Source organism: Bipolaris oryzae (assembly GCF_000523455.1).
Source record: "Bipolaris oryzae ATCC 44560 unplaced genomic scaffold scaffold_60, whole genome shotgun sequence".
Classification (NCBI taxonomy): Eukaryota; Fungi; Ascomycota; class Dothideomycetes; order Pleosporales; family Pleosporaceae; genus Bipolaris; species Bipolaris oryzae.
Window position 1 is genome coordinate 26,230 of NW_006911336.1, and position 23,335 is coordinate 49,564.

Sequence of the window (23,335 nt, forward strand, 5' to 3'; positions counted from 1 at the left end):
ATCAATTACGGGCCGCCGCTGAGATCGCTACCCCACCCACCCTTGTTTCGTCTCGTCTATCGATCGTCGCCTTGCTTGATCTTGTCCATTCCTGGCCCACCACAATAACCGGAGAAAAATGGCTGCTTCCACAATAGTGTAGCTACTCACTAGAACGAGCACCACACATATGCTAACTCTCGAGAAGGAAACATGATGAATCACCGTTGCAAAGATTGAGCTCTGCAACGGTGTTGCACCCAATTTAGTGCTCGTTGCACAAGGATTTAACCGGCCATTTTGGGATACGTACTTCTTACCCGCCGAGTTTGGCGCACCAGGAGATCCTCCCCAGTAACATACCATGCAGCGCCTTCAGCCTGGTCAGCGTGACCTTGCATATCCGGGACAGGCCGTAGACCGCGGAAAGGCGGCCCCTAGCACCCTACTCGACAGGGTAATTTTTGAGGCTTGTTCACGTGCTTCTCCGCCAGCCACAACGACAGGACTACTTCCTAGTACCTCTCCTGCTCGCCTTATCCAGCTACCCGCGAATTCCGCTCGAGTTCATTCGAAGTACGACTTGTTTGGTTCCTTCACCTCTCACCCCATTTCCCCGCCTGGTTCACGTACCCGATAGACAGGTGCATCCGTAGGTCCCCTGTAGATTTCTTCTGCTTGACAGCTCATAGCGTGACCGAGATCTGCAGCGAGTTTTATTACCTGACCTATCAATCGTGCATCCTGCGAGTCAAGGGTGCAGAAGGGACCATTTACAGGTCTGATCACCGCTGTTGATGCGTCCGATCGAGGTGGACGTGCAGTGTTCAGCCGTGGATCAGTGACCGTGCTATAAGATCCCACTAGTGATATCATTCACATGGCCGCAGAGCGCCAATAGGATCGACGGGAAAGATGGCGAATACAGCGCAAAGGTCCAAAAACCCATCATACACAATGCCCATTTACGCATAGCTCCGAAAAACGCCCATTGACGATATCTGGAACTGCTCACCGAGCCGACATGTTGATCACTGCATCATGCCTGCAGGTGATCGTCGCTCTGCACCTTGCTTCTTGTCGCTGGACTAAGGGTCTGCGTTGGGAGCACGACGCCTATCGGTGCCCATTGCTCTTTTCGCAAGCTACTTTGCTCATACTTGGAGACTTCCCCGCCTACTACATACCTTCAGTTTTCCTTTCCTTTCCTTTCCTTTCCTCTCCTCTCACATGCTCATCATAATCACTATTCATCATGCCAGGCCAATTGTCAACGTTGATTGAGAAGATCAGAAAGAAGCCCACACGCGCCAGCGATGGCAGGTCAGCAGAGGCTTCAAGCGGGGGCGTCAAGGCCAACAAGAGGACGAGCGTCATGAGCGACATTACAGGTCTTGGTGTTAAGAATACCAAATTCGCTCTAGAGGCCATCACCACCCTAGCTTCTGGTGAACCTCTAGATGACAAGGACCTGCTCCTCGAGCACGGCGTCGAGATGCTGCAGGGCTTGCCCTTGAACAGCGGTCTCAGCGAAAAGATTTCCGATGGCTTCATTAGCATGCTATGGAACGACCTGCCACATCCCACTCCCACACATGCTGGACCTTCGGCGCGATACCGGAATCATGATGGCTCAGGGAACAATCCCCATCTACCAGACATGGGCAAGGCGGGGTCGCCGTATGCGCGCAACGTGCCACCTATGAAACCAAAAGGTAAACCTTTATTCAACAGAACAAACTGGCGAACCGCAACTGACAGCAAATTCCAGGACCCAACCTGCCTGATGTTGAAGATGTGTATGAGGCGCTTCTCAAGCGCAATGGCCCTTTTAGAGAGCACCCTTCTGGTCTCAACCGCCTGTTTTTCTCTTTTGCGACAATTGTCATTCACGAGTGTTTTCAGACCTCGAGAACGGATCCTTGGATCAACGAGACTTCGAGTTATGTCGATCTCAGCACTCTTTACGGCAACACAGAAAAGGAGCAGAAGCGTGTAAGAACATACAAGAACGGCTTGATCTTTCCAGATTCCATCGCTTCAGAGCGCATCATGATGATGCCGCCTGGTGTTGTGGCGGTCCTCTTGTTGTTCTCAAGGAACCACAATCATGTCGCAGAATCACTTCTGGCGGTAAATGAAGATGGCAAGTACAAGCCATGGGATAGTCTCGATGAAGAGGGTAAGAAATGGTAAGCCGCTCCACGATTCCTAGTCCTCGATTCAAATCTGACTGAAGCGTTTAGGCAAGATGAGGACATTTTCCAGATTACACGCAACATAAATGTTGGATTCTTCGCGTCAGTTGTGCTCAGAGACTATGTTGCCGCTATTCTCAACACCCCACGAGCCAACTCTGAATGGTCCTTGGACCTTGGCAAAGAGATCAAGGGCAAAAATGGACGTGTTGAGCGAGGAACTGGTAGCCATGTCTCTGTCGAATTCGCCGTTCTGTATCACTGGCATGCAGCCCTTAGTGCAGCAGACGACAAGTGGATGGAGGATATCATCAGAACTGTATACCCTGATCTACGCCACATTGACGATGTCACTATCGAAATGTTTCACAAGGTTATGAAGGTCTGGGGCCATGATCTCATGAAGAAGCAGCCCAGCGAATGGACGTTCGGAGGCCTTGAGCGAGGCCCCGACGGCAGGTTCAAAAACTCTGACCTATCTGAACTGATCAAGGACTGTATTGAGGAGCCTGCCCATGCGTTTGGTGCGCATGGCACGCCCGCCAGTCTAAAGGTTGTTGACCTGATGGGTCAGTTGCAAGCGCGCGAGATGTTCAATGTTTGCACGCTCAACGAGTTCCGTCGCTATCTGAACCTGAAGCCGTACGAGACATTTGAAGACTGGTGCTCGGACAAAGAGACTGCCCGCGCTGCAGAGCTCTTGTATGGCCACATGGAGAACATGGAACTATACCCTGGGTTGATGGCCGAGTGCACTAAGCCAGCTATGCCAGGAAGCGGTGTTTGCCCTGGCCAAACCACAGGCAGGGGTATTTTGGACGATGCCGTAGCCCTTGTTCGCGGTGACCGTTTCTTGAGCTACGACTTCAACAGCAACACCCTGACAAACTGGGGTGCTGCTCTTCTGTCCGAGACAACCCCTGGCGCCTATGGTGGTGTTCTCCCCAAACTGATTTTCCAAGCTCTCCCCGGCGGTTTCAAGGGCACATCGAGCTACGCTCTTCTGCCATTTTACACGCCCAAGGCTGCTCAGGGTATCCTCAAGGGCAATGGTGTTCTCGACAAATATGATACCTCTCGTCCTCCGAGTGGCTACGATATCGTCAGCATCCAAACCCAAGAAGGCTGCAAAAAGGTCTTCGAGGATCGAGAATCTTTTGTTGTCATGTACCAGGCTGCAATCCGTAACTGTACTGCCGGACATGACTTCATGATCGGATGGGACGAGGCAAAGAAGCACGACGAGCGATCCAAAATCCTCCACAAGGTGTTCTTCGAAGAGGGCTTTGAAAAGAACATTAATGAGTTCTTTACGACAAATGTGCGGAATCTGATCAAGAAGAACTCGCTAAAGGGTGCAAAGGGTAGGATGAGCATCGACATCGTACGTGACGTAACCAATATCACACCTATTTTGTGGCTTGCAGAGCGTTTTGCAATTCCACTCAAGACTCCCGAACAGCCTCGTGGATTGTTGTCTATTCACGAAGCTTTCATGGCATACTTAGTACTCTGTAAGTTGACCTCCACCACAAATGTTGCATCAAATTACTGACAGCAGTACAGTCATGTATCAATCCTTCAACATTATGCCCCACAACGAGTGGAAGCTTCGTGCTGGCGCCATGACAGCTGCAGCGCCCCTTCGCAAAATCTTCGAGACGCACCTGAAAACGCAAACCGGGCGTCTGGAAACCGTTGTGGACTGGATGGCTAAGGGCGGAGCCTTTGAAGTAGGCCCACACGCTGATCGCATCTACCACGCCTTGGCCGATACTAAGCTCCCTATTGGCGACCTGGTTGGTGACTGTATCGGTATGGGTGCCCCTGTAGCCGGAAATCTGACGCAACAAGCTTCTCTCCTCATTGATCTATACCTGAAGCCCGAGTACGAGCAGTACAAGAAGAGGATCGTAGAACTATCCCACATGGATCCCAAGGACTCTGATCGTGAACTCCAGGGCTTCGTCTACGAGGGTATGCGCCATGTTGGTGTCGTGCCCGGTCTCCCCCGTGTTGCAACACGCGATGTGACAGTCCAAGATGGCGTCCGCGGCCCTGTCACCGTCAAGAAGGGTCACACAGTGCTCATCGCTACCTCCAAGGCTGCCATGGATCCTCTCGCTTTCCCCGACCCCGAAATCCTGAACCCTCACCGCTCATTCAAGGAATACACTCTTCTTGGCTACGGACTTCATTTCTGTTTTGGCGCACGCCTCGTCGGCCCCTCACTCGCATCCACCTTGCGTGAGGTCTTCAGGCTACCTAATGTACGTCGTGCACCCGGTAAGCCAGGCCGATTCATCACAACGGAGCACCATCTTGCGGGTATTACCATGCGTCATTATCTTGATGGATCAAGTAAGGAAAGTCCTATTCCGACGTCCCTACGACTACATTACGACGGTGAAGATACTGCTGTGAATGGTATCAACGGACACATGAGCAACGGCCATGCCAATGCTGGTGGAAGGAACGAGTACGGCAATGCATACACGATTGCACCTTAGTCAGTTCAGGTATTAGTGCGTGCGCCGCCATTGAGACAGGCAGCCTTAATGGGCCGTTGAGATGTATCCAAGAGGTATGCAGTGCTTTGACGCTGCATCATGATCAGGGATTTGAAAAAGAGGTGCACAAAATGACCAAAAAAGTAACAGAAGAATGACAATTGAGGAAAGGATGCCCATTTTAATGAAGGAAAGAAAGCGGGGCTTTGTTACAAGATTTTGTTTTTTGATACCACATGCGACAGTGTGCTTTTTTGGTAGTTAATGAGAAAAGTAAAGTAGCAGCATTCCATCTTGACACACTCGGATGCCGGTACTGACAACCAGACCAACAACCAAACTTCTTGACGAACTATTTGATCAACTCGAGCAAAACGTCGAGACACCCACGAAACCAAAAAAGAAAGAAAAGAGAAACAAGCCAAGCAATACCGACAAACCTGCCGAACGAGAAAAAAAAACGAAACAAACAAAAAACATACAACGCAACACAACACGAACGACGAAGAAGAAACTCGAAACGCCCCTTTCTTCTTCTCAAAACACACTTTCCCCATGCACCTCGTACCCAGTCTACAGCACATCCCTCGTGACCTCTCGTGACCCCACCCCGTATACTCCCCATGTCCTTGCCAACTCCTGCTCAAGCCCTACTCACACCCAAACCCAAACATCAAAACAAAACAAAACAAAAAATCAAGAGATTTCGCACACGAGCATGATGTGTCTGAAACACAATACTGCTTCTATTTCCCATGCAAGTCAAGCAAAATGCCATACTCAACGACGGACGAAATCCGCCCTCCCCTCTCCTCCCCTCTCCTCTACCAACAAAGATGTATAATCCTGCATGTGACATCCCTCTCACACCATTCCCCCCTTACCACACACACACACACCAGGAAAATTTACAATCATACCTCGACTTCCCCCCCCAAAAAACAAACAAACAAACAAACAAATGAATCATAACATTTCCTAAAGGAAAATCAAAAGATGGCGTTAGTAGACACAAACATATGTATACAGGGTGAGAGAGAGAAAGAAAAAAAATTATCCATGGTAAGAATGTGCAAGAGAAGTAAAGAAAGTAAGAGAAGAAGAAAAAAAAGACTTCATTGCATTGGGATAGGGATTAGGGATTAGAGGGTAGGAAGGAATAGTGTGTGTGTGTGTGGGAATTTTTCCAAATAAATAAAAGGGGGGATTGTGAAGTGAATAAGGAGGAGGATATTTTTCAAGTAAAATAAAAATGAATGAATGGATGTATGAATAGTACTAAGGGCGTGAGCGAGTACATGTATCAACGGCTCATTTGGCATGTGATGAGTAACATAACCTACGATGATGTGTTCCCCTTTGCGATCACATAGCATACTTGTGGAATACTACTGTCCAGGTCACTTCCCCACAACACATCACATGAACATTTAGAATCCTTTTTTTTGCAAGTGTCATAACGCATGCATTGTACAGACTGCTTGTGTCAGCAGTCCATGCTAGTCTATCTAACTAACTAATCATCTGGCTCGAAACTGTGCTTTTATGAGATTCCTTTCACCCAAGGTCACTTGGGGGTCCAGAGGTTCGCATGTCAGGACACGGGGAGATGCAAACCAAAAACGATCTTTTTCGAGTCCCACCGCCGAATTGGCCTTGAAAAGACAGCCACCATGACGGTTACCACAAAGAACCGGGGTATATTCCTTCCGTAAAAAAGGTTGGGTCGTGGCTAAACCTTCATGAACGCCATCTATGCAGCAAACTTTTTCGTCGTCCCGAACAGCCATGCTGCTACTCTTCGCATGTGAAGAGATCGAGAGACAAGAGGACGACGAGAAAGACATTGTCGCCAAGGGATATGACCGGGAAAAGGAATCACTTTTGTCGTAAATAAGGAAATGCTGACTATGGTCATCCGCCTGTGGATGACTCGGAAAGCGAGAATCTATAGCTCCCCAAGCAGCATGCTTGCAGAAAGAGCGAAGGCGTGAAATGTTCGTAATGCATGCCTCTTCGGAAAAGGCGAGAGTCCTGCCGTCTATGCTCGAGCTCGACGGATGGCCGTCGAAGGGTATCGTATGCGAGAAGAGCTCGAAAATAGGCAGAGCCGCAGAAAAACAGTCGCTGTCTATATGCTGATTGGGGTATAAGATTCCAGATTTCCGCATCGATCCGTGATAACCGGAAAAGATTTGCAGAAACAAAAACCAAAACTGAAGGAAATAAAAGGAAGCCGTCCGTAATAGCAACACGAAGACCTAGGATCTCGTGGAAAAGAACCATGCCCCAGGCTGGCTATATCGTGAAGCGGTGGTATGTGCATTTACCACCAAGAGTTGCCGCCGGGGCCAGATGGGTTGCCGTAGCCACCACCACCATAACCACCGCCGCCACCGTAGGCAGGGGCTGGGGCAGCATAACCGCCACCGGGAGCGCCGCCGTAACCACCTCCTCCGTAGCCTTGAGAGCCGCCCCAGCTGCCACCGTTGCCACCGCCGCCGCCGAAACCACCACCGCCGCCCATGCGACGAACGTCACGGGTAGCAGCATTGCCACGGCCACGACCGCCTCCGCGTCCACCACGACCGCCACCGAAGCCAGAACCCTCGCGAGCAATGGACTCGAGGAAGCTGGGAACCTCTTGGTTGGCCTCCTTCAGCAGCTCGATGAGGTCACGGACGACACCGCGGTTGCCACGGTTGAAGAATGCAGTCGCGATACCAGTGTTTCCAGCACGTCCGGTACGACCAATACGGTGGACGTAGTCGTCAATGTCGGTAGGCAGGTCGTAGTTGACAACGTGCTTGACGTTGGGGATATCCAATCCACGAGCAGCAACAGCAGTCGCGACGAGAAGAGGGCAGCGTCCAGATCGGAACATCTCAAGAGCCTTTTCACGCTCACGCTGTGTGCGGTCACCGTGAATAGATGTGGCGGGGAAACCTTGGTTGATGAGGAAGTCGGACAGTGAGTCGGCCATGCGCTTGGTCTCGACGAAGATCAAGCTAAGACCAACACCGTGGGTGTGGAGAATGTCCAGGAGAACGGAGCGCTTGTCAGCGTCCTCGACATACTCAATCTTCTGGGTAATGTTCTCAGAAGTGGAACCAACACGACCGACTGAAAGGAAGATATAGTCCTTCAGGAAGTCACGGGCGAGCATCTGGATGTCGCGAGGGAAGGTGGCCGAAAACATGAGTGTCTGGCGGCCAGCGGTGGGAGGCATGTCCTCACCCTCAACAATGCGGCGAATCTGAGGCTCGAAACCCATGTCCAACATGCGGTCAGCCTCGTCGAGAACAAGGTACTTGATGCTAGCAAGTGAGATGCGGCCGCGCTCGATCAAGTCGACCAAACGACCGGGGGTGGCAACAAGCAAATCACAGCCGCGCTCAATCTGGCGGAGCTGGGAGCCAATGTCGGCACCTCCGTACACGACACAGGGACGAACCCAAGAACGGTAGGCAAACTTGCGAGCCTCGTCGAAGATCTGGGAGACCAGCTCACGAGTGGGGGCGAGGACAAGGGATGTGGGGTAAGCCTTGCGTTGACGGCCGTAGCCGCCCTGTGCTGAAGGTGGAGGAGGAGCGGGTCCGTTTTGGAAGGCCTGAGCAAGAATGGGAAAGAGGAAACCACCAGTCTTTCCAGAACCAGTCTGGGCACAAGCCATGAGATCACGGCCGCCCATGACAATGGGAATGGAGTACTTCTGTACTGGAGTGGGAACCTTGTATCCGGAGAGCTCGATGTTGCTCAGCAGGTGGTCATCGAGAGGCGGGTTCGTGAAGCGTGTGACGGGCTCGGGAACACCCTGACCGGAAGCCTCAACGGGAATGTCGTCGTACTTCTCGAAGTTGATACCAGTGTGCTGCTTCGATGGGTCGTTGGGGACACCGAAGAGGTCACGCTCGAGACGCGGGTTAGGCGGGCCGGGAACGTGCTTGCCATCTTTCCAGGCGCCATCACCAGATCCACGAGCGTTGCCACCACCGCCACCAGACTTTCCGTAGCCATTAGATTCGAAGCCGCCGCGTTGACCGCCGCCTCCCCATCCACCACCAGGGGGACCGCGAGGAGTGAAGTTAGGGGCATTGGCCCAGCCGCCACCGCCACCGTTGTTGCCGTTCATAGGAGGACCTTGGCTGCTATCTGTTAGTCGACGTTCACTTGAGGTGCGTGAACTTTGTACTGACCCTCCTGGTCCCCAGGCGCTGCCACCGAGACCACCGTTGCCACCGCCGTTCATCATGGGCGGGCCATCCATAGGTGCAGGGCCTCCAGGGCCTCCCTGAGGGCGGCCGCGAAGGTGAGGGGGGATGTATGCAGAACGCTCGCCGCTGAAGCCGTTCTGGGGGTTGTGCTGGGAGTCGTTGATGTTGAGACGACCCATGTCGAGTTGTTCAGCCATGATTGCGTTGAGACCGGGGATGACTGATGATGTGTGTTTTCGTGTTTACGTAGTGTGGTTCGATAAGTCGAAAATTACTGTGTAGCAGACTTCGGCTGGCTCGACGGTGAGCGACAGACGAAAAGTAGCAGTTCTAAGTAACGAAGTTGGTAACTCGCAGGCGGGTGCCTGATCTTCGTTCTGTCAGGAAAGAAGGGAACGCCTCTGTCCTGAAAAAAACGACAAGTAAAGGAGCGTGAAGGCCAAAAGAAAGGACTTCACACAGAAAATGTGATGGTGAGGTTGTGTAATACACACAGGAGGTTTTGAGAGTGGGTGGTGAGAGAGGAGGGAGATGGCAGCTAAGTTAAAAAAGCGTCAGAGAGAACCCTTTCGAGCTAGACTTGTTCGGGACTAGTCCGTGGGCGTCCCAAGATTCCTCAGCTCTGTGGCGAGTGCGGAGCGGTGAACGTCACAGCTGCTGTCGTACCCTGCACCACGCTTGCTTTTCCATGCACAGACGTATACGTAGTAACATGTATTTGATGGTCAAAGATAACGGCGCATTTGCCCAGTGGTGTGCTTGTTCAGTGATTGCCATTGCATGGCTGTGACAAAAGTCGCCTCTTGAAAACGCATGCTCGCTTGCTTTTGCCACCCGCTGCGGCTCTCACCACATGTGAGGATATCTCGTGCTTGTCTAAGAGCCTCGCATTGACATCACCTCAGGAACTACGCATAGCCGGGAGTATGTATGCTCTGCTTTGCAGGAAATATCAGAGTGCATCCGTACACATCAAGCCCGTTTTTAGCAGATGAAACTTGAACAGTTTAACTACGATAGGGGGGATCAGACCACTAGACACATCTTGTAGCAGCACGCGAGAGACGACGGCACTGGAGATCGTTGTTAGACACATGCGCACTCAAGGGAGCATATCATAGCACAGCATATACCACTCAAAAAAAAAATAAAGCCGAATAAACAGAGAAATAATTCATATGTCATAGTGATCTATGCCATGCTTTTCTCTTTCAGCCCACCCTTTCTTGACCTCAGGAAAAGAGCGCAAACCATGACGATAGCCACAATAAAGAACAGCTTCTGACCCAGGGACAAGCCATCTGTAGAAGAACCAGAAGAGGCCAGCCCCTCGAGTTTAGGTCTGTCAGCAGAAGCCTTCGGAGGCTTTGCAATGCTAGCGACATCATCACCAACTTTGGACGATGTAACATCGAGATTGTCGCTAGGATCGGCGGGCTGTGCATCGCCATATAAATCTTGAAAAGGGACGCACAATCAGCAACTGTCCAACTTAAGGGAGTTGACACAATAGCAAGAAATGCGTACTGATGTCTAGAGTTCCTCGTGAATACCTTCCGCTGGTACCTCGAGCTCGCCGCTCTTGGCAATCTTGACAGTCTTGACAGGCTTGTCTCCCGGGGACTTCTCGACATTCTCAATCTTCTCTACAATGTCGTAACCCTCAAGCACTTGTCCAAAGACGACGTGGCGGCCGTCAAGCCAGCTGGTGATGGCGGTAGTGATGAAGAACTGACTGCCATTTGTGTCCTTGCCCGCGTTCGCCATGCTGAGGATACCCGTGCGGCTGTGCTTGAGCTTGAAGTTCTCGTCGGGGAACTTTTCGCCGTAGATAGACTTGCCGCCGGTGCCTAGGGTACGTTAGAACAATTCAATTGCTGCTCGAATATGGAGAGCACTTGCCATCGCCCTTGGTGAAGTCACCTGTATTGCTGTTAGTACGCAAGAATCTCTTGAAGAGTACATAAGGATGTGCACTTACCACCTTGAATCATGAAGTTCTTGATAACGCGGTGGAAAGTAGAGCCCTCATAACCGAAGCCCTTCTCACCAGTAGCCAAAGCACTACCGTGTGGGTTAGCCTGTGAAGCTGCTCAATGTGCTGTGGAACATCGTACCGGAAGTTCTCGGTAGTCTTGGGTACAGTCTTGCCGTAAAGGCCAATGACAATGCGGCCTAGCTTCTCATCGCCATACTCAATGTCAAAGAAAACCTGATCCGTGTGTCAACACGTTTTCTGCCAGCACCTAGTGCAGATACATACCTTGTGGGTGATCTTGGGGCTTTTGGCAGCCTCAGTAGTCTGGGCGAAGAAGACAAAAGTGATCGAGAGGATCAACAAGAGCGAGATGACAGCTTTCTGGAGGGAAGCCATGGTGCCTGATGGAAGACTCGAAGGCAATCGAGGGATTGGCAAGGGTTATATAGTCTAGGAAACCCCCTGCTAAGATACAGAGAGCGAGGCGGTATTGAAACGTGGTGTTTTAGTGCTGCCCGCACTGTCGCACCTTAGCTGTGCCAAGCTCTATGGCGTCCATATTGGGACTAGTGCAATTGGAGAGTTCGAGATTGGTGCGGGCATGTTGCGAGACACTTCACAACACAAATTAGTTATCGGAAGGAGCAACGCCATGGTGGGTTTGGAACAATTGCTGAATTGGATAATGCGCAAATACTGACATGTCTAGGTGTTCATCAATGGCTTCAGCTTCACGGAGGCGACCCTCGTAAAACGCTCTCTCCAGTCGTTCTATGGCATCGGGCCTTCGGTCTCGCAGCGCATCATGGCAAAATTCCATATTCACCCGTGGGCAAAAGTAGGGAGCCTAAAGAATGCCACAGTCATGGATCTCACGGCGGAGCTGGCCAACATGAAGATTGAAAACGACTTGCGGCGGCAGGTTCAGGACGACATACGGAGATTAAGAGACATGGGCACATATCGGGGAAGGAGACATGCAATGGGTCTGCCAGTGCGCGGCCAAAAGACAAGAACACAGGTATGTGTGGTTTGGGAGATGTTGAAGGAAGAGTTTGGGTGGAGGAGGAAGGTGCTAACGCCGACAGATTGCGACTGCACGACGGTTGAACAAGATCGAACGAGGTGGCACTGGAAGGGTGTCTATGTGAGGCGGAAGCCAATCTACACGTGTATTATATTGTACAGTCTGGCAACGCGAAACGGGGTTTACAGACTGCATAGAAGGAACATGATGACCAAACTGCGACTAAACACTCATGGATGCCCTTGACAAACGCCAGACGCCCGCTCTCGGGTGTCATGTCGTATCTGTGATGAGCTTTGTGCAAAAATGTGGGCAATTGCGACGAGCGTAGCAACTGCACTCAACTCTCGCACACTTGGAAGGATGCGGGGGTCTCACTTTGGGTATCAAGACCATTTCAATCAACTTCCAGATGATACTTGGGTACAGCAACGCGACAATGTGCGTCACATGGATAGCACATATTTATCTATAGCACAGTGGATTTGCCTCACTAGAGCAATTGTGCTAGGACCATGGACGTGATTCTCTGGTTCAGCAAGGCAGCTTGGTGGCCTGTCGAGGCAACACGTGTGGCGCGCTTTAATCTTACGGTCCCGATAAGGCATTATTGACAGGTCTCTTGGCACTGACAGTCGGGTGCAGGCATGCAGTATAGCGATATTGTCAGCTCGAATGTATGCAAAACCTTCCATTCTGAGACGCGAACCATGGATCTCGGCGGTGCTATAGACAGGAAACGGTCATCGGACCCAGGGAATAGAAGTAAGTTTGGGCATTTTGAGGAGTGTGTCACAAACCAGAGTCCGTGCAAACCGGGATGACGACGACGATCCTGATGAGATGAATGTTCCCATGCGCAGATGGAGTGGTGCTGACGTTGTCGATGAGATATATTTAGACGTGGAGAAAGGGAGATTTGCGTTGTTCTGCCTCAGGTTGCAACGAGTATTTGTTGGTGGGCATGGCGTTTCGACAGAGCTGCTGGTGGTGGTGTGGTGGTAGCAGTTGTAGTACTAGTAGTAGTGATGGTGGTGTTGGTGTTGGCGGAGCGGATAGCAGGCGGAAGAAGCCGCGCCGTGTCATGGGTGAAGGTCTACCATGGATGAAAGGGTGCAGCGCGTTGTTTCTTGTCGCACTCTTCTTCACGCACCCCGGGGTGGTACAGGCTCGGTATTAAGACAGCAGAGAGAAGGAAAACCCGATGGGCTCGGCCTGTCTCAGCCTTGGTTGCATGCACCCCCTGATATAAAGGACAAAAGGGAAAAAAGAAAAGAATGCAGTGGATGCAGTGGATGCAGAGCAGGCCAGACAGGCCGCAAGAGGCCTAGGCTGAGCGCTATGGGCGGCTCCCTGCAGCATGCTTCGCTTGAGCACATACACAGCGGGGTTTCAGAAGCAGTGCAGCTTGGAACAAAGTCGTACGATTGCTTTTGCTTCCAAGCAACATGTGTTCCAGCAGCCACAAGCACCGCTCCGGTGAGCACGCTCGCTGACTGTGTCCCGCTGTTATGTAACGTACCCGTACGGCTGCTATGTTGCAGAGCGGCACTTGAGCGGCAGCCGACGGCCCACCTAGGCTGCTTGCTGTCTAGCAGAGTGAGAGGGCACTCACACACTCACACACACACACATGCTGCTACTAGGACTAGGACTAGGACTAGGACTAGGACTACTATAGGCGGCAGAGTCAGGGACACGGCAAGCATCGTGATTACGCCACTCCAGGGCGATGCATACCACGCACATCCATATCCACGACTGATCGACGCCCATGCGGGGCTCCATCTCATTTCGGCACACACGAAAAGCTTCTTTGCAGTTTGCTGCCATCGAACTCAATCCGTGCGCCCAACGCACTCTGGCTGCACGCTCGCGCTCGCGCTCAGCCTGGGCCTGCGCTGGGCTGAGCCTGGGCTGAGCCTGCTGGTACTGGTGCTGCTCCCTCGTGCTATGCCGGTGCTGGTGCCAGTGCGAGCGTGAGTGTGAGCGTGAGCGTCGTGGTGCGTGGGCAAGGTGCCAATTCCATTTCTCAGCACACCCTCCCACGCCCGTCATCCACACAGCCTCGTCCAATGGCAGCCGTCCGCCCAAAAGGCCCCCGACTCGCCAGCAAATTGACTGCCGGCACCAACGACAGCAGACACAAGACAGCAGACCACGCGCACACTCGTCTGTCTGTTTGCGTCCGTCAGTGGCTGAAGGCCTCGTTGATAACGGCCAGGAAGCCACTGGCCCGCCGCCAATCACCGCCGCCCATGGCTCCCTCAGCCGCCTACACACCGAGCACCCCGACCAGGATGCCCACCGGCCCAAGCACTTCTCAAACTTGAGCGGACGCAGCCTCGAGGGCCCTCGGCCTGCTGGTGGAGGCGATCGTGGAGACCAAGCGCCTCTCGCTTCTGCAGGAACCGTGCTAGCTCTCCAAGAAGAGGCGTCCATGTCGGCCGCTCTGTCCAAGGCGCCTATGCTATGGCGCCGAATGGGCGTCGACCTTGCGACGCTCCAAATCTCTTCTGCTGCTCTTCTACCCCCAGCTGTTCCTTCTGACTGATATTCGTCTCATGCTGCGCTGGACGCCCAGCTGCTGACGACACTGCTGCGCGCGCCAGCTGTGCACTCACCAGACACCCAACGGCCCCCCGAAACACGACTAATCCCCACTAACAGGCTGTTATACCGTCCCCCATCCCAGTCGCTCGGCTAAGCTGGTTTGAGAAGTATGAGGACCAATGCAGACATGCTTCAGGAAAGATCCATGGCGCATCATCTCCCGGAGCACAAACCCTCAATTTACCATTCTGCGTCTTCACCGTCGCTCGCGAACAGCTTTCGCTCTCTTCGCGACGACTCGACGCCCTCCCACGACGTGCCCGCTGCGGCCACCCACCACCCCCAGAGCCCCCGTCGCAAGCCAGTCCCGAGCCCTCTGTCGCCCACGTCAACCACCTTCTCCACTACCCCAATTCCCTCCAGAGCACCCTTCCAGAACCCGCCCTATTACGACTCTCCACGCTTCGACGAACCGCGCAGCCCCCGCGAGAAGCTTGACGCTTTGTTGGCCGAGGAGGAGCAGCACCACCATTCCTCGCCCATTCGCCCAACCAAGCCAGCGCATCCGCCTACACCACCCAACGTCCCCACCACCCACATCACCCAGCCCACGAGGCCCTCTGCGTATGCAAAGCTACGGCAAGTCTCGTCTCCCACGCTGTCATCGGCTGGCATCTCCCCGCCAGCATCTCCCGTCATCATGTCTCCACAATCGCGGACAAATCGACCAGACACAGCAACGCCAACGGTACCTATCCGCAACCCCTCCATAGACTCAGCTGCATCTTCGCTTTCGTCGAGTGCTTCCCAGAACCGCCTTCCTGGCAGCCATGCTCCCCGGCCATCGCAAGACACAAGCACAGCGAATCCGCCAGACATGGCTGCCCTCATAGCGAGTGCAGGCTCGCCCGAGGCCGCCATGATGGCTCTGTGGAAGGAGAAGCAAAACACCTCCAATCACAATGCACAGCTCTGGCGTTTGGTTGAGAAGCAGCGTGCCATGATCATTGGGCTGCAGAAGGATTTGGAGCGAGCATTAAAGGACAAGGACCGCTACCGCCGAAAGTTCAAGGAGTATGTCGAGCAGGTGCCACCAGGTCCTGGTTCGCTGCAAAAGTCAGATACCTTCAACTCTGTTGTAGACCGTGACCCCAGCGAGTCGCCCGTCACCAGCGAGCGACCCGATGAGTCTGCTAAATCCGGTGATGCCAAAACGGGAGAGTACAAGACCTCGCCATTGACACAAGAGCACCCGGCACCACACCTTATACCAGACTCACAACTGGCAACATCGCCTTCCCAATCTACTCCGTCAAATACAACGTCGAGCGTGAACTCACCCACAGACTGCTCTGTACAACCCCTCAACCTTGCCACCAGAGGTCTCGGTCTTGACAGCGCCGTGCTCCAGCCTGCCGAGGTCACTCAACCGTCAGTACAGGTTCCGAATCCAACGACACCCCCACAAAACGCCTCAGATGCAACGCTTGTTCCAGACAGCTCGAATCTACAACCCCCCGAGATATCCCTCATTCAAGCCACCCCTGTTGTTGGCGGCGACGGATTCGAGGCATCCCCACGAAAGCCTTCACAACCTCTGCGCAAAGCTCCCCCAGCTCCTCTCAATCTCTCCAAACCCGTAACAACTAGCGCGCATCTCCACCAGGCTGTGCATGGTGACGACGTCGATTCCGACTATGATGATACGTTGGAAGTGGATGAGATACCCGTGGTGGAACGGGGGAGGAGAAAGACTCGCGAGGAAGATGACAGGGTGCGGGAGGCCATGTACCTCAAAGACGAAGAGGCTCGAAGCAAGTCGAAGAAGAAGAGCAGCGAGAGTAACAGCACACAGGTGATACCATATGAAACGGCGGAAAACAATCAGCCTCAGACATTCCCTGTGCCTCTGTCTCCGCGTCAGATCAATGCTCTACAATCGGGCCTTCCAATCTCTCCCCGACATCCGCCCGCGAATTCGCTGAATGCTCTGCTTAGCCCTACCAACTCTGACAGTTCTATGATGGCCAATCGAAGTGTTGCATCGCCCCTCCTTAGCCCTGGCCTCCCGTCCAGCCCACGTCCCACCGACCGACCTCTAGGATCACCGTTGCCGAGGAATCCCAAGTCATCACTGGCATCGCCGCCCATGTCACCGAGCCTCCTGAACCATTCAGGATCACGGACTGGCCAGCAGCAAGTTCCCTTTCCACCAAACACGCCTCAGTCGTACCAATCACCTCCAGTGAACCAGAACCAAAAGAATACGCAGTCAAGCAAAGAATCGTCAGGGGGGCTCTTGGCCGTACCAGGGGCGCAGACTAGTTCAGACTCAGGTTCAGGCAGCCCTACTTTGAACGACATTCCCGACGCAGAGCATGTCTATCGTGGCCTTGTTTCGGACCAGTACCCAGGGCTTTTGCTTCCTCCCAACGCTCTCCCATCTATTCAGGTCAAGGTATTTTCATCTAGGCTCCGGCCATCGCGCTTGAGTTTCTTGGCCCCAAAACCTCAGGAGGAGGACCCCGTCTTTATCCTTGCAATCTACGCTCGCTCCGACAACAAACAATTATGGCGCGTAGAGAAGACTATTGCAACACTCCCCGCCCTGGACTCTCACCTAAGATCGCTATGCGACTTCCAAGGGAAACTCCCAGATCGTGCTCTTTTCGGAGGTCATGCCCCTGCGAAGATCGATGCTCGAAGAGTTGCCCTCAATCAGTATTTTGACTGTGTCCTGGAGGCACCCACAGACGAGAGGACAGCACGTGTTGTTTGTGAATACCTGTCTGCTGATGTGATTGGTGCACAGGCAGGTGACAGATTAGCTCCGGAGCCCACTCCTGGACCGGCTGTATCGGCTGTCAAGAACCAGCGCAAGGAGGGCTATCTTACCAAACGCGGCAAGAACTTTGGAGGTTGGAAGGCACGTTTCTTCGTGCTGGATGGTTCCGAATTCAGATACTTTGAGAGTGAAGGTGGCGCCCACCTAGGTACCATCAAGTTGCAAAACGCGCAGATTGGAAAACAATCACAACAACAATCCACACAGTCACCACAGCGAAAGGATGATTCTGAGGATAATCAGTATCGACATGCCTTCCTCATTTTAGAGCCAAAGCGGAAAGACTCTTCGAGTCTCGTTCGTCATGTACTGTGTGCCGAAAACGACGAGGAACGAGATGCCTGGGTTGAAGCACTTTTGCTGCATGTTGAGATCCAAGAGGAAACTTCGCCAACTGAGGCTCGCGCTCCTCCCACCTCGCGTTCTCAGAAACAGCAAGCCAGCCAAGATTCGACACGTTCACAGCGGAGAGAGAGCCCTGATGTAACGGAACAGGACCGTGTACAAGGTCTCAGCTATGAAGATACAGTGGCAGCACAAGCCCCGATCCGCGGGCCCAACCATCGAGAAGCATTGGGAGAGAGGCCTTCGCGAGGATCACCCAAAGACACGAGCTTTCTACAAGACAGTTCCGGCCATTATCACTCCATCTCTGGTCCGAGCAATGGAACCCCCATTAAGGACGCTGAGAATTGGGGTGCTAGATTGACGCCAGCACCCACAGCCGCAAAGGACAAGAAACGCAGCATATTTGGGTTTAGAGGCCGTGGTGGCTCTTCGGATTTGGCACCTGTTCAGGTCAACACTCCCCTCCTCCAGGCGCCTGTTGAGCACCGAATACCTCACAACCGCAGCATTTTTGGTGTCCCACTCATGGAAGCGGTGGACTACACCCAGCCCGAAGGTGTCAATGTTCCTTTACCAGCAGTCGTCTATCGATGCTTGGAGTACCTCCGAGCCAAGAGGGCAATAAGTGAAGAGGGCATTTTTAGGTTGAGCGGGTCAAATATTGTCATCAAAGGACTCCGCGATCGTTTCAACACTGAAGGTGACATTAAGCTGCTGGATGGGCAATACTACGACGTCCATGCCGTTGCTTCGTTGCTGAAGTTGTACTTGCGAGAGTTACCATCGTCCATCCTCACTCGGGAACTGCACTTGGACTTTCTTAAAGTTCTCGGTAAGTCGCTGATGGGATTTTTCTGTGAAGCACAAGACGTACTAATGCGGATTAGATATGGATGAACGAAGCAAAAAGATCCAAAGCTTCAATGTACTCGTACACAAACTCCCCAGACCCAACTTTGAGCTGCTAAGGCACTTGTCATCGTTCCTCATTGAGATCATCGACAATTCGGCAGTGAACAAGATGACGGTGCGCAACGTTGGCATTGTATTTGCGCCCACGCTCAACATCCCGGCACCGTTGATCTCGTTTTTCTTGACCGATTTCCCTGACATCTTCGGTACGGCTCTCGACGAAGCCAGTTCCCCAATTCATGAGATCCGAAACGACACATCGCACTTGGGTGATGATGCGATTCGGTCCCCACGGCGGCAGATGTTTTCGGAGCTCCCAACGCCTAGCTACAATGACACGAGCTTTCAGCAGCGAATGGACCGGCCAGGTCAACACTACCAAAGCAACAATGCTCCGGCCTATCCACCTCCGCAGCCCCCTCCACAAAATCAACAGCAACAGCAAATGCAACAGCAACTGCAGCAGCAACTGCACAACCAGCAGGGACAGGGACAAGGACAGTACAATGGATATGACTCTGGCTTTATTCCAATGAGACCTACCTATGAAGTACCAGCTTATGAGCAAGCATATCGATCTGGAGAGGGATATGGCAGCCTGAATGGAGCAGTGCAGTCTGGCAGTGCTCGAGAGCAACGACAGCGGAAGCGAGAGAGCGGGATGCTACTCATGAACATGAATATGAACATGGGCGCGCCTCGCAAGGGTTCAGCTGGGTCTAATCCACCTAACCGCGGAAACTACCAATACAATCCTCTAATGGTTCAAGAAGAGACGGCGTTTGACTGAGCAGGGGCTCTGGTCAAGTAGCGAGACGATGATAGATGATGATGGACTTAGGTTTTTGTCTAATATTCTACCTTCTGATTTGGTTTCTAATACCGGAGAACGGATTGGATTCTTTTGTGGTTCATTGCATAGGGCCAGAGGACCAGGGGTTACGAGTCCTCTTACTCGACGATTTATTGGCGTTTTCTTTTCTTTCACAGCGGTTAGACACATACCACTGACCAGGAGGTGGAGGTTTTGTTGTCTTTTATTTTTTTTTCTCTCTCAAGTTTCCTTGCTCTCTGCAGATGGAGCTGTCTTGTTGTGCAACAAGATAGCTTAAGCTTGGGCGTTGGAGCCGGGCACGTTGTTTTGGTTGGCTTTGGTTGAGATATCCTGGTCATTCTTGTTCTCTGCTCGGTCTTGTAGCGCGTGTAAATGGATTCAAGTTGATGGTTTTGGACATGATAGCGTTTTTTTATAGCGAACACATGGCAAAGGCCATGTATATAACCATATAACATTTTCTATTCTGAAATCCATGGTTTTGACTACTATTGATGTTCTCGTTGGATGTTGTGACATGGTCAACGCCGAAAGGGTGCTCATGATGCGATGGCGTACCATGGACGGAGCTGTGGGCCTTAGCGTCAGAGCTCGGGCTCACGATGCGACTGCCTCGTCGCCGCCATGGCTCTCCGTCTTCGCGATTGACATGCTGCCGTCGCTGCTGAGCCTCCGATATCCCCACATTTCCCTGACTTCCTTTCACTTACCGACGTTGGCCATCTGAGGAGACGCAACACGACTTCAGCGCGTCCCAGGGTCGATTCCATCCCCGTTCATCGCATCCCGCCGCGCATCCAACATAGACTCGAGACAAGCAAATAGAGAGCGCTCTCACTTGGTTCACGCTATCGCGCCTCCACCATGGCTGACACGCCTGCTACTCCTGCGCCATCTGGGGCTGCTGCCTCTGCTACAGCCTCGACCCCAGCGACTACCCTACAGCCCCCTCGCATTGAAGAACCCGACTCTCGCAACAGCTTACGGCATATTTTGGCTGCTGACCCGCAAATGGACGATGCGAAGCCTTCAACCTCGCAAGGGAACACACCTGCCCCAGAAGGGAGCGAGGCTGGTGGTGATGCGCCCGAAGCATCCAAGCCAGCTACCGACAACGATCCAGCGCGCCCCTACTATACGGCCACAACGACTACTACTCGTCGCAATGCAAACGGAAGCGTGTCGTCCGTCTATAGTGGCAATAAGATCAAGCACCTCAAGAAAGACGATGGCATACCGTTGTGGCGCAAAGATATTCAGTACGACTTCCTCAAGCTCGTCTTTGAGGACGACAAGCGCGTCTTCACCAAACAGTCAGACTCGACCAGCGGACATACCTTTGCCGACATCTATCTCGATGCCATGGCCAAAAGTAGCAAATGCAGCAAGATTCTGAAGGATAAGCTGCTTACAGAGCGCCCAGCCGCAATTAACATGGCCATGGTCTGTCTGTTAGTCAATGTCGGGCGTATGAACACAACGTTGAACTGTAGGAAATTAGAATCCCCTCTATTCGCTCTTGTCTAACATGCGGCAGTCTTCCCCGAAATGCGCGCCCAGCTACGAACTTACCACTCGATCCCCTCCCTTCAAGCCCACCAAGACCCCAACGCCTATAAGCAGCTGCAAGATGCGCCGCGTCTGAAGTCTATCCTCAAGGGTGCCACCGAAGACCAAGAACAGCCCAGCACCATTGAGGAAATTATGGCCGCTACCGTTCCACGTACAAATCCTGTAAACCTCATCTTCGTCCTCTCGCAGTATGCGCCCAAGATCTCAGAGCTACACTTTTTCCCGCCGCGCGACTTTTTCGACTTGGTCATGCGTTCAAACTTGAGCAGCAGGAGCAGAGCCACGGCCTTTTTGTGGCTCATGTGGTGGTATTTGGAAAGCGACTTCACCAAGGAAGCCGCCGAGGGCAATCCTTTTGGGCCTGGACAACCGGGACCGGCAGATGACTCAACTACGGCCGAATTTCCTATCAAATGTCCGCCGTTCGAGATTTTGACTCCAGAACAAGAGGCTTTGGAGAATGTCGACACGCCTGATGAGCAGGCGTTTGGTGAGGTCAAGCGAAAGGAGAGAACGGCGATTCTAGCAAGTGACATGGCTCCCGTCGTGACGGGCCCCAAGCGCACCAACAAGAAGGGTAAGTGTCCATGATTTGTCTTGTTCAAGTCCGACAAGGTCTGACTTTTCTGTAGGATTCAACCAGAACCCAGTTTTCTCAATTGCTGCCGACGATGGCACTTCAACCCCTGGGAGAGACCGACAATCGCCGTCACATGGTAAGTTTTACAGCATATCAGATCGGGGATATCTCAATCTAACAATGATAGGTTCTGCACGAGGGCGTGGCAAACTTGCCAAATCGCTTATCGAACGAGACTACCCATCGGATACCGACCGTACTCGCTCGGCGTCTCCTCCGAACAGCGTCTACAATACGGCCAAGAAGATGGCAACACCAAATATGCGGATAAACACACTCCTCAACGAAGATGGGCCTGCATCAGCCTCGCCTGCGCCCAAGGGCCCTGGTCGGGGTAACTGGTCTCGCAACAGACAATCCGGTATAGGAGCCAGCGGCGGCCCAGCAGCCCGCAGCTTCAAAGCCAAACTCGACGCAAACAACTCGCAAGACGGCCAGTCGCCTTCAACCTCGGCCCCAACCTTCAACGGCCCCCATGGCTTCTACCTCCCCCTGAACGGCTCCGACCCCTCGCACAAGCGCACAAGGCCACTAACTCAACACCAACTCGCCGTGGAACAATACCGCCGCCGCCGCGTCGACGTGATCCTCGACCGCGGCATCCGCATCGAGTACAAAGCAGCCGCCAAACGGCGCCACAAAGCCAACTCCTTCATCCGCAGCTGGATCCGCTGCAAAGGCATGGCAGACGGCTATGACACGGACGAGGAAACATACGCCCAATACGGCTCCTCGACCGGCCTCCCGGACCCAGATTACCCTTCCTCCACCACCGCAGCCACCACTACAGGTGTAGGTGGCGGCACCAAAACCCCTCCCCCAATGCCCTCTGGCCTCGTACCCCTCGACTTTGGCGGCGAAACAAACGACTTTGGCGAAGAATCTTATTTCCGCGCTAAAATGCTGAGTCGCGCCCTGCGTCGCCTCGAGCGCTGGGAAGAAGGCAAGACGGCGGCGCCCCGCGCCCGTAGACCAAAGGGCGAGCTCGGCAATGGCGTATCGACTACAAGTGCGACTGCGAGGTTGGAGAGTGGGGATGAGGACGATGACGATGAGGCCGAGGCCGAGGATCTCATGGATGTGGATGAGGGCGAGGAGGCGAGTGAGGATGAGAGCGAGGATGAGACTATGATTGATGCTACTGTTGTGTCGAGAGTGGGGAGGGTTGCCTAAGCATGAATGGCTTTATTCTCTTACTATTTCTCCCTCTCTCTCTCTCTCTTTTTTTTCTCCTTCTTTCAGGGTCTCCAAGGGTGTTTATGTACTATATATATACAGGATTTTCCTTTTCTCCTCCTTCTCCTTCTTCTCCTTCTTCTCCTTCTTCTCCTTCTTCTCCTTCTTCTCTTTGTTGGAGACAAGAGCATGGCGTTTTGGGTTTGAACTTTTTCTTTTTTTTGGTAGCATGGGAACAAAGTAGCTGGTTTGGTGTGCTTTTAGTTAACATTCAGGGCAAAAGGGGGATATATATATTTGGGACAATACAGTATGAGTTGGGGAGAGGGAGGGAAGGCTGGTCGTAGCAACACAAATAGTATATCTTTTTTTTTCCGTCACACATGATAATCAGAAGGCTTGGATTGCAAAATATATATCCTTTTTGTGCATGATAGTAAGGTTGAATATAAGTCATACTATTTTCTGTTGTTTCTCAGAAGCCGAGACCTTATTTCTATTGCAGTCATACAAATATCGTCATGATCATAATCATCATCACACGAAAA

The 23,335-nt window shown here is 52.7% G+C and overlaps 7 protein-coding genes across 7 annotated transcripts; 5 read left to right on the plus strand and 2 right to left on the minus strand.

Annotated features, from left to right (window-relative positions):
• Window positions 1-1,234: 1,234 nt before the first annotated feature.
• Window positions 1,235-4,687, plus strand: COCMIDRAFT_94676 (uncharacterized protein; the record flags this gene model as incomplete). Its single annotated transcript, XM_007689540.1, has 4 exons — window positions 1,235-1,694; window positions 1,751-2,171; window positions 2,226-3,695; window positions 3,736-4,687. The coding sequence occupies 4 exons, from the start codon at window positions 1,235-1,237 to the stop codon at window positions 4,685-4,687; spliced, it is 3,303 nt and encodes a 1,100-aa protein (XP_007687730.1).
• Window positions 4,688-7,013: 2,326 nt separating this feature from the next.
• COCMIDRAFT_94723 (uncharacterized protein) lies at window positions 7,014-9,098 on the minus strand (the record flags this gene model as incomplete). The annotated part of the gene is made up of 2 exons (XM_007689541.1): window positions 7,014-8,827; window positions 8,927-9,098. The coding sequence occupies 2 exons, from the start codon at window positions 9,096-9,098 to the stop codon at window positions 7,014-7,016; spliced, it is 1,986 nt and encodes a 661-aa protein (XP_007687731.1).
• Window positions 9,099-10,092: 994 nt separating this feature from the next.
• COCMIDRAFT_26100 (uncharacterized protein) lies at window positions 10,093-11,275 on the minus strand (the record flags this gene model as incomplete). The annotated part of the gene is made up of 5 exons (XM_007689528.1): window positions 10,093-10,358; window positions 10,455-10,751; window positions 10,883-10,965; window positions 11,019-11,113; window positions 11,165-11,275. The coding sequence occupies 5 exons, from the start codon at window positions 11,273-11,275 to the stop codon at window positions 10,093-10,095; spliced, it is 852 nt and encodes a 283-aa protein (XP_007687718.1).
• A 256-nt stretch (window positions 11,276-11,531) lies between these two features.
• Window positions 11,532-12,030, plus strand: COCMIDRAFT_36544 (uncharacterized protein; the record flags this gene model as incomplete). The annotated part of the gene is made up of 3 exons (XM_007689535.1): window positions 11,532-11,534; window positions 11,589-11,900; window positions 11,968-12,030. 3 exons carry the CDS (start codon window positions 11,532-11,534, stop codon window positions 12,028-12,030), a joined length of 378 nt encoding a protein of 125 aa, XP_007687725.1.
• Window positions 12,031-13,981: 1,951 nt separating this feature from the next.
• COCMIDRAFT_5075 (uncharacterized protein) lies at window positions 13,982-14,460 on the plus strand (the record flags this gene model as incomplete). The annotated part of the gene is made up of 2 exons (XM_007689520.1): window positions 13,982-14,086; window positions 14,131-14,460. The coding sequence occupies 2 exons, from the start codon at window positions 13,982-13,984 to the stop codon at window positions 14,458-14,460; spliced, it is 435 nt and encodes a 144-aa protein (XP_007687710.1).
• A 168-nt stretch (window positions 14,461-14,628) lies between these two features.
• COCMIDRAFT_36545 (uncharacterized protein) lies at window positions 14,629-19,354 on the plus strand (the record flags this gene model as incomplete). The annotated part of the gene is made up of 2 exons (XM_007689536.1): window positions 14,629-18,484; window positions 18,540-19,354. The coding sequence occupies 2 exons, from the start codon at window positions 14,629-14,631 to the stop codon at window positions 19,352-19,354; spliced, it is 4,671 nt and encodes a 1,556-aa protein (XP_007687726.1).
• A 909-nt stretch (window positions 19,355-20,263) lies between these two features.
• COCMIDRAFT_94701 (uncharacterized protein) lies at window positions 20,264-22,784 on the plus strand (the record flags this gene model as incomplete). The annotated part of the gene is made up of 4 exons (XM_007689542.1): window positions 20,264-20,888; window positions 20,937-21,548; window positions 21,604-21,687; window positions 21,739-22,784. 4 exons carry the CDS (start codon window positions 20,264-20,266, stop codon window positions 22,782-22,784), a joined length of 2,367 nt encoding a protein of 788 aa, XP_007687732.1.
• Window positions 22,785-23,335: the final 551 nt, after the last annotated feature.